Raw genomic sequence first — 10,431 nt, forward strand, 5'->3', positions numbered from 1 at the left:
TAGAATATTAGACACTAGAAATATGTCCATTGTAGAAATATGTCCATTGTAATGCTATGGAGTTGGAAATTCAGTTGGAACACAACTGTAGAGAACTTCTCCTAAAGTCTACATATTTGTAGCCTGTTTTTTAGACTTTCTAGCAAATCTGATGTTACTTTAAGAGCAGTACTATTGACTAGTACTTATATTGCCTGTCACTGAGAAAGTTAACTCAATGTATCCGGCTTTCAGAAAGATACCAGAGGATTCCATCTTTTTTTGGTACCTTGGATAGAATGATAATCAGTAATTAAATGTTTGCTTTTGGTTCTCATGACTTGATCCACTTTAGCTTGCTGTGGTTAACATAAATGGTTAGTTGTCTTTATTTATAATCCTAGCTTCTGTTCCTTGTCATGGTAAGGTTTGATAGGAACTTCTTCCTGGTAGTCATACATTTTCTCTAGAATTTACTTGATTGAAAGAAACAAAGAAATGTTAACAAATTGGCCTTGTCGATTTTTGATATTTCTAAAGAATCAATTTTTATTTTTTAAGAAGAGACCCATGATACCCAAGCATGCATTAAACAGCTATAAAACTAAAAAGAAGCTTGCCAAGGGATGGATCATTAAGAACCATCTGCAAAATAGAAGGGGTGGATATGAGCTTAGCAGTTGTTGTTATAGGCGATTCGGCACTTCAGGAGCTTGAGGAAATTGTCAATCTTATGTGAATCCCTGCGCAGGCAATGGAGCAGGTTATAGAAAGCAGAAAGGCGGGCCTCTTCATCAGCCATCTGCAGGGATGGAAGTCCAGACCAGACAGAGTAGATATGATTTTCTTTGGCTCCAGGATGAACCTAATGATCAAAAAGATAGTTATTTGTATCATTAGTATTTCCTTATCCTTGCTCCTCTGAATTGTTAAGATTTAGAGAAAATATAGGAGGGGAAAACTTGAGACCAAGGTATGGCTTTGGTGTATCTGGGCCAACATATCGCAAACCTATTAGTCATCTGATAGATGACTACCAGAAGCAGGACACAGGTTTTTCTGTTAGGTAAGAGATCACCAGTGAAGTATGTTCTTGTAGAAGTGAATCCATGGGGAACTGGGAATTTGCTACTTGAAAATGGACTGGGTTTGATCAAGGGGTAATGGAGGAAACTAGGGTCCATTCTCTTATTTGAGAAGGTTTTTACATTTACTGAGCTGTGTTCCTGATGTGCCCTGGGCACCTTATGTCATCTGATAGTTCATTATGCTTAATCTTGTTTTGAACTGGCCCTATTATCCATATAATGTTTGTACCAAACCCTTAGAAATAATGAAGGTTGTGTAGGGTGCTTTAAGAGGCAGATGATCTAATGATGGCTGACTGAGATCTACTGAAGTAGTCACAAGTCCTTTGTTCTACCCAGGAAAGATACCTTAGGGATTTCTGCAAAGAACAGCTGCTGTCTTTGGAGTTCCATAAGGTAGGCTATATTGGGCAAAGCACCCATGAAAAAAAAGAATGTCAGAAATCCCCCTCAGTGGCGAAAGCTGTGTGCTAGAGTTGGAGGCATGACTATGTTTACACAAATATTGCTGAAGAGCACGAATGAGGGGGAATGTATGTATTCCATACTCTACTGGCCTTTGTAACAGAGACTCTCTAGAGATCTTTGAGAATAATTAATCATCTTGGTACATGTAAGGAGGTCAGCTGCTTCACAGAGTTACTAGGTAAAGTCTGGTGTAATTGTAGAGTTTGATCTGCTGAGATTTATCCTACAGACTAGGAATATGAATGTGTATACACATACATACCCAGGATTTTCTATTAGAATTTAAAGTGTGTGTGTATGTGTGGATGTGGATGTGTTGTCTAGCTAAAATGCTTTTTATTTTTTGTACTGGAGCTTTAAGAGAAAATTTACTGTGCAAGGTGCAATGTTACAAGCAACAATAACTAAATGGATGGTTGTATTAAGAGGAACAGAAAATGAAGTAGTATGGGACATATTAGTGACACTAAGAACTAGGCTTCCAGTAATGAAGCAAATAATTTGAACATCAAGGTGTTCATTTCATATATTCCAGGGTTAATATGTTCTTTGTACTTGTGTTTTTTGCTCAGATTTGTGTTCTTCTCCCATGAAAATGACAAAAATGACACATGATAATGTGTACTTAGCACACAAAAAGAAGCATAAAATTGCTTGTTATTATTTCTATAACCATACATTTTTCTTTAGATGGTACATTATTTCTGAGAAATTTCAGAAAACTACTTAGCTGTTATCATTGCTAATGTTGAAACGATCCTATCAGAATGGAGATACATACTGAAAACACTAATTTGATCTAAGTACGACAGACTATTTGAGGCTATTAAACACAATGACATGAGTTTTGATTTTGAAAGCCAAAGCCAAACAAAATTTAGGATGAAATAATGTCTAGGAATTGTGAAATAAGGAACATTCCAGAAAAGATACTCCCTTCTTTTGTGGTTCTCTGAAAATCTACTGATTGTGGAATAGCACTGATGTCATGTGCTCATCTTTTCAATCTCCCCTGGGTGGCCGGGTGACAGTGGCTGTGAGGGGCTGAAAGAGAGACTGTCCAAACTGATTTTGATTTCCTCTTTTTTTTTTTCTCCCCACTCTAATCCTCTGGGGTGAGTAGAAAGGAGAAAGAGTCAAACTAGAATTTCAATGTGTATATCTGGGGGATACTTGGAAGAAAGCATTTGTCTTGTAAATATTATTTTCTGTTTTTTCTTTCTCTGGGAAATATTTAACCACCCATCTTCAGGAAGAATCCAGCCTTTGGTGGATTTGTAGACAGTGTAAGAAAAGCGATACTTGTCAGTGACTGAAGTGGAAAGCTAAAATTCGTGCATGTTAGGATCTCTCAGCATGAACACTAAGCTCTTCCTTTATTTAATAGCAGTCAACCACACGGGATGCCATTGTGCTTGCAAAGAGAAGTGTTTCAAAATTTTTTAATTCTTATTAATAAGAAATCAACTGAAACCAAAAGAAACACATAAAACAGCAACAAAGAATCAGGATAGCACTCACCTGGCTGACTATCTTTTCCATGCCCTCTATGAGTCTTTTGTTTTGATCCTCAATCTCTATGGCCCTTGATAGGATTGCATCTGGGGCTTCTTGCATCCCCCGTACCTCCGACACTAGGTGGTACAGAGGGTCATTCCAGGAGAGCAATATGCTGTGTATCAAGTTCAGAAGGTCTTCGGACTGAGCAACCAAAGTGAACAGTTATGTTAATATAAGCAAAATACCACAGGGTTAGTTACCTATGATTTTTGCGTGGAGAGGACACTGTACTAGAATAGATCTTTATTTTTCCTTATTTTAATTAATTAATTTATTTTCTTTTAACCTGTTTACACATTAAAATTTTTGGTAGGAGTTTGGTAGGAGACTTTAGAATCCTAAAGTCTCAGCCAGTGGCCCTAGTCATTGCTGAATAGCTTTGTGCATAAGATCATACTTACCAAAATGAACTCAAAGAAATGGAAGTAAGAGTTTTTTTAAATTATACTTTTGGTGCTTAAAAAAATCTTTCCTTTTCTTCTTTTTTTTCTTTGATTTATTCACTTTTGTTGCTGTTTTTGATTTCTGTACCTTTTGTCTTATATATAAATTTATCTAATTTGGAGAGGGGAAAGGGAAACACAGAAATGGTGGGACAAAGGGTGAAACAATTCAGCAGTTAAAGCCACTAGATACTATGTTTGAAATGAACTATACAACTTTGGGAGGAGAGCAGCTGTGAGGGGAAAGCTGGGAGAGAATGAGGGAAGGGATGACACTGTTCAAAAGGACATGTCTCATTACCTGACTCATGTAACCCTCTGTATATCACCTTCACAATAAAATTTATTTTTTTAAAAAAAGAGACAGCTGGCTTATTTAAATAACTAATTTTTAAAATGAGAGCTCTAACGGATAAAATCGAGTTTTCCCCTTTGACATGATACCATCTTTCCACTGAGTACATTCTTTCCTATTTCATTGTTTTGCTAGTTGATGAGAAAACAAGGTTTGTTTGGAACTCAGTAGGTGGCTGAGATTGGACTCAGAGAAGAGATGGAAGCAGTGTCATTGGCCAGTGGCCCTAACCATTTACACCAAGGGATTCCTTCACACTGCTAAGTTAGCTCTTGTCTGTGATATTTTTTAACGTTAATTTTAGGTTACTGGAACAGAGAGAATGAAGACCACATGACATTCCTTAGGGTGCTTCATCTGCCTCTCTGCCTCATACATCTAGCAGAGCAATCTGTTTTGTTGATATCTACAAGTGAACAAAAAGACATAGAATTGTCCTTAATAACAAGCATCAGTGTAGGTCACAAAGGAGTTTTGACCCCTATCTCCAATTTATGCTTTCTCTAAGATCACACATAAAAGATACCTTTGATTTAAAATACTTGTTGCATTGATTGTTTGCTACTTGAGTCATAATGAAAACAAAGGTTAGAGAAGAATCCAGTGGATATTGGAATAATAGAAATATGGAAAAGGAGAGGAGAAAAATAAAAGAGTTTATAGAGGTACAGACCAAGTACTGAATGGCAGTATATTTGCTGAAAGCTCTTTGGCATAATGACTACAAGTGAGGACTTTGAAATGGGAAATCCAGTTCAAACTTATTTGCAAATCTGTGATTACTCTGAACTCTGAGCCTCAGTTTTGCTATCTCAAAAAGTGTATTAACACTACCTCACTTTAGGGAAGTTTTATAGGAAATCCATAAAGTAATGTTCATAGAGAGCTTAGTGAAATGCTTGCACTGTGGTATGTGACAACAAATGATGTCTTTGTCCTCTTTCTCTACTTTTGCTTTCTCTTATCATCTTAATTATTAATGCACTAGTGGTACCACTAATAAAATTATTTTATACACGTATATATGTTTGTATATGTAATGTTAAGAGTAGTTATATGAGAGAATCGGGAGAGACTTTGTTGTTATCAGAGAGAAGAAATACACACACATATTTATCAAACCAGAAGGCAGAGATACATTTTTGAAATATGTGATATAATATTTTCCAGGACCTCTTTGTTAGGGAGACTTTCAGTTACGACACAGGAAAAGGCAGAGGAGTCCAGGAAGAAAGCAATAATTATAGGAAAAACAGAAATAAAACAAGGAGAGTCTTGAGCTCCAGCAAAGAGTGCTCAGTAATGTTAAATACTGCCAGTGGAATGATTATTCATAATATGTGATAAATTTGCATTTGCATTCTTTTCATATGTACATATTATGTATGTATCAGATACACACAATTTACTTCAACCTTCCTTCAGCATATTCTCTGCAATCCTAGATGTACAGAACTCGTGAAAAAGCATGTCATCTGCCAGATCTGCTAGCATCTTACTTTGTGTTTGATTTTTCTTATAATTATACCAGCTATCTATAGTCTATTTTTTCTGTGATGGCTTACATGTTCTTCATCTTTCTCTGCATGTATGATAGCTATACTGACTATGGTGTCTCTGGTAGCCACAGTACTGCAAGGGCAGGGTTCTATATCAGTTGTGCTGATGGCAAACATGGGCTAAGGACTTACATGGATCTGTTGAGCTTGCTCCTTGTCTTCTGGAGTCGGGAGGGAAGAAGTGTGGCAGCCGTTGAAGGCCTTGGTAAAGAACTCTCGGCCTTGAGTATATCGTCTATCCTGGAAATGATGGAGAAAATTCAATGCATTGGCATTTGGGAATTGAATAAATGAATTCATCACAAGAAAGTTAATACATTTGATAAGTGTGCCGTTAAAAAAAATACCAAAGAACTGCACAAAAATGAAAATAAGGACTTGAGAAAACAACCCTTCTGCCTACTTCCCCCCCCCATTTGTTCTGTAATCTCGTTTTATTTTTCCTCATCCCACTTTTCTGACCTCCCAACTACCTTTCTTCTTCACCATTCCCTATTGTCCTAACCTTCCTATCATCCTTCTACAAGCTTCTATTTGGGGAAAAAAATAAAAACACTAAGAATAGCCAATCTACAAAATATTAAGTCTCCCTATAGTAGATGAAGAAATTGCCATACTGCATAACTTTATTTCTTTGGTTCCAAACTCACTTGAGATAATCACGATAGAGTTATAATTTCTCTCTCAAATGCCTGGGAACCTACACACCTATACCTTCACACACTCATCATAAATTCTGGATACACTTTTGTCACTTGTTACCAAAGAAGTCATCAACAAAAGAGCATAAGTTTATAAAAAAAAGTATTAGCAATTGAACATACTCAAAACAGAAAAATTCCAGAGACTAAATTTTATTATTTAAAACTAAAGACTTAGCAAAAGCTGTGAAAAATGAAAGGACATTACTAGGAAGATTTGAAAGACAAAAGATGGCTAGTCAAAAAATGAGAAATGAAAATAATAAGAGGTTAAAAGGAGTTAATGATTTTTTTTTTGTAAAAGTGGAGCCACATTTTTGGGAGATCCACTGATGTACTTGAACTCTAATGTACTGTGGGATCCTTGACTGATAGCAGCTTTTTTATCGCAGGGGTTTAGGGGGAGGGGAGAGAGGGGTGGTTGTGGGGCTTGAATCTGGGCCTGGGGGCTGTCCCTGAGCTCTTCAGCTCAAGGCAAGCCCTATACCACTTGAACCACAGCACCACTTCCGGTTTTCTGGTGATTAATTGGAGATAAGAGTCTTACGGACTTTCCGGCCCAGGCTGGCTTTACACTGTGATCCTCAGATCTCAGCCTCCTGAGTAGCTAGAATTATAGGCAGGAACTGGCTTGAGATGGCAGCTTTAAAAGCAACTTCATCAGAAAGTGAGAGCCTGTTTTCAATTTTATTCCAGTGTTTCTGCAGTAATTATAAACTTATGCACTAAAAATCTTTGAACAATGATCCCCAGCATTTGGGGTTCCTGGAACAGCTTTTTTGCCTCCTTCTGATATGGCCTCATTGGAGGTTAATTCCATTCAACCCACCCAATTCACAGCAGTGGATTTCTCCTTTATTGGATAGCTCCCGTATGGTAAATGTAGAGTGCCTAGTGAGAATGGCTGGTGAGAATGAGAAATCAATACTCCTCAACCCCACAAACAAAGGTTTTATGCCAGTATTTAACTTAAAAAAAACCAGACAAATGAATTAAGTAAAATACAAAAATCCACCATTCTTTGAACATCTTTGAGATTTCATGAGACTGTCCCTCTTTCCATATTCTGCTTTTTTACTATCAGGTGCTTTCTTTTACATTTGAAAGTATATTATTTTGCAATTTGGTTCCTGAGGTTTTCTTACAGTCCAGTCCTGTTCATGGTATGAAGGATTGTTTGGGGAAGAAGCAAGTAGTGAGATACTTACAAATTCTTTGAACATTTCTGTAGAGAGGACGTGGTAATAGTGAGATTGCATGACGGCGTGGTCAAACAGATCTTTGAGATACTTCTCGCAGCTGACAGCCCCGTTGAGACAGATGGGCACGGAGGCCACATTCTTGCACAAAAGCATGTTTGACACCAACAGCAGCAGGAGTGACCCTGCTGAAATAAAATTTTTTAAAAACACCCACCAACCACTGTAAGAGGATCTATTTCACTGAGAGTATTGAAAATAATTCTGCAAAGAAAAGCTTATTTTTTTCCTGCTGCCCTTGGGTGCAGAATTTGGTACCTTAATAGCTGGGGTAGGTGAAAAAAATCAACACCTTCCACTGTGCAAATTTAGATATATAATTATATTTGCACAGATAGATAGGTTGAGAAGTAGGAGACTCCCTGCATTTTAGTACTGCTCCCAGGAGAATGTCTGTACTTTGCAAACATTTGAAACTTAAACCAATTCTGGGACAAGGGTGCTTATGTCATCTGCTTCAGATGGTTTAATGTCTTGAGAGGGTTTTTTTTTCAGATTTTCAGAGGTCAGAGATAGCAATTTTTAAACTTGAGTTTTGATGTTTGCATTTTGGATGCTGGGTGACAAGGACAATCCAGCTCATCCGTTTATTTTAATTTCATACCACTAAGAATAAACACATCATTACATGATTGCTAATGTTGAGAAGGGAGAACATTCTATTGTAGAAGAGATGCTGTAGCCTAGATTTGCTGATTTAAAAAAATTCACATTTGTTTGACCCTCTGCCCCAAACTTCAGTATTTATTCTTTAAGTTTGAGCTATACAGTGACCATGTGATTAGACTGGCCCTTAGTAATTATCATCAAATTATGCCAATGAAACTGAAGGCTTGGGGAGGTCAAGCAGTCTCCTTCCCTGTCTATTATTAGCAAGGAGAGGAAGACAATTACCAGACTGTGAACTTTATCTGGTCATATCAGACACTCCATCTCATCTGTATAACTGGGACCAAATCAGTCCTTGGGAACTCTGTGTCTGCAGAGGTTCTTTCAAAGAACAATACTTTGTCTTCAATTGCATAACCAAAACCCTAGGAAGCCTGATTTTTATCCACTTTTCCTTCTGCATAAAACATGTATTTTAAAAATCTTTGGCAATGATTGGTGGTAGTTTCATTCTCAAGCTGCTTTTTCAGGAATTGACCGTTACACAACTAATAGATCAATAATTTACACCCTCAAAAGGAAAGCAACAACGTCTAAGTACCAAATTAAAATCAGTTTTTAACACCAATAACATTACTCCCAAAGAATTCTTGATATGAAAACATGTGTCTCAAGAAATGAAGTTCCACAGAACCTTTGATAATTGCAATTAGTAATGTCCAAGATAAAGCTAGAGTAATGTTGAAGATTTATATATAAAAAGTACCTAACACAAATACTCAAAACATTTAAATCAAGTTAAAGTTGTTTAGTGCCCAAGATGACTACACAACATTTTAGTTGCAAAATAAAAAAAAATGTTGTGAGATCATTCACATTATAGACTTTAAAGGATTTTAAAAACATAACGATCCACAAGATCTGTTTTGTGCAAGTTATAGTAATGAAGGCGAATGGATATTTTATCTAAATAAGCAAATGAAATGTTTTGCAGATGGGGAAATGGACCAGAAGTTCTTGTAAATTCTTAGTTAGATAGCAATTCTCTAACTCTGAGAATGGTTACCTGCACATTTATCATCCGTGAGATTTTCTTAGTCTAAAATGGGATAACACAGACAAATGTTTTTGTTTTCCATTTCACAAAATAAATTTTATGGTTGTTACTTATTTTGCTTATAAATGTCACTATGAAAAAAAGGCTATTACTTAGCCTTAGACTCTTTTGCCTTTTGAAATGTGGTCTGGCTAGAGTCAAATTGACAGAGTAGTGTAAGATACATATGCTACCATTGTCTATAGGATTGCTTCAGAGGTGAAAATTTCATCAGCTTGATTCTAGTTATACCATTCACACAGAGATCAAGCAACCAGAAAATATTAATTTCTTGCTGATAAATTGGCCCCATATCTCTTGTAGTCTTATTCTGGTCCAGTTTCTCAATCTCAGCATCATTGGCGTTTTGAGTAGCATTGTTTCTTATTCTGGGGGCTCTCCTGGTTGATGAAGGATGGTTAGCAGGATCCCTAGCTTATAACCATATCCCCCACTTTCTTCCACACAGCATGTTTCTTGGAGAAGGAAGGGTCCTCCAGTCAAGAACCAAGGTGGAGTTTATTGTGCTCTTGTGCAATTGTTTTCAAGAATAATGATTGGAAAATTCTTCTCAACCTGTATACTTCTTGTTATTAACTAAAATTTCATAGAACAACTTCCCCTCAACCCCAGGAGTGATCATCTATTCAATGCCAATTGTTACACGTACCTTTGCATGATGACCCCTTGCTCTCCATGGTGTGGATCCTTGCAGGAATACACTTCACCAGTGAAAACCTACTGTTTTCTCCCTCACAGACATTAGCTTTATAAACCTTTGACACCTTCATGAATATATTTAATCAGACATTCTCTTTCCCTTCCAAGTCATCTATTTCCGTCATTGAGATTACCCCCATAATTTCAAACATCAAATGGTATTTTATTTCTCATTCATATTCAGGAAGACATACTGGACAGAAATGAAAGATTTTGATTAATTAGAGCAAAAGGAAATGAGAGAAATGATGAAGATGAGATCTGTAGACTAGTTGGGGTTAGAAGATGTACAAAACCATAGGAGCCATTTATATTAAAATGCATTATTTCTCTGCAGTTTCTTTGAATATAGAACATTGCACTTTATAACATAACATCATATATTATCAATTATAACCTTTCTCATTCAAGATTGTTGACTGAATTAAATTTCAAAATTCATGTGCTATAGATTAAGGAATGAAAAACTAATATTTTTAGTTTCCACTACACTGTGAGTGGTATGCTCTATTTTTTGTTATTTTTTTTTTGCTTTTGAACATTCTATTACTTTTTTGTTATTTGTGGGGCTTGAACTCAGGGCTTGGGTGCTGT

At 36.5% G+C, this 10,431-nt stretch overlaps 1 protein-coding gene across 3 annotated transcripts; it reads right to left on the bottom strand.

Moving 5' to 3' along the window:
• Nucleotides 1-652: 652 nt before the first annotated feature.
• Nucleotides 653-9,815, bottom strand: Prl (prolactin). Of its 3 annotated transcripts, none has more exons than XM_042678550.1 (5): nt 9,788-9,815; nt 7,362-7,537; nt 5,585-5,692; nt 3,057-3,236; nt 653-844 (listed from the first exon to the last, which is right to left on the bottom strand). In XM_042678550.1, exons 1-5 carry the CDS (start codon nt 9,813-9,815, stop codon nt 653-655), a joined length of 684 nt encoding a protein of 227 aa, XP_042534484.1. The 3 variants fall into 3 exon arrangements, with proteins under 3 accessions (XP_042534484.1, XP_042534483.1, XP_042534482.1); XM_042678549.1 differs by having other exon boundaries at nt 7,362-7,540; XM_042678548.1 differs by having other exon boundaries at nt 9,782-9,815.
• Between the last annotated feature and the right edge of the window lie 616 nt (nt 9,816-10,431).

The sequence above is a fragment of the Dipodomys spectabilis genome, unplaced genomic scaffold (genome assembly GCF_019054845.1).
Source record: "Dipodomys spectabilis isolate Male_0828 unplaced genomic scaffold, ASM1905484v1 ptg000045l, whole genome shotgun sequence".
In the NCBI taxonomy this organism is placed as follows: Eukaryota; Metazoa; Chordata; class Mammalia; order Rodentia; family Heteromyidae; genus Dipodomys; species Dipodomys spectabilis.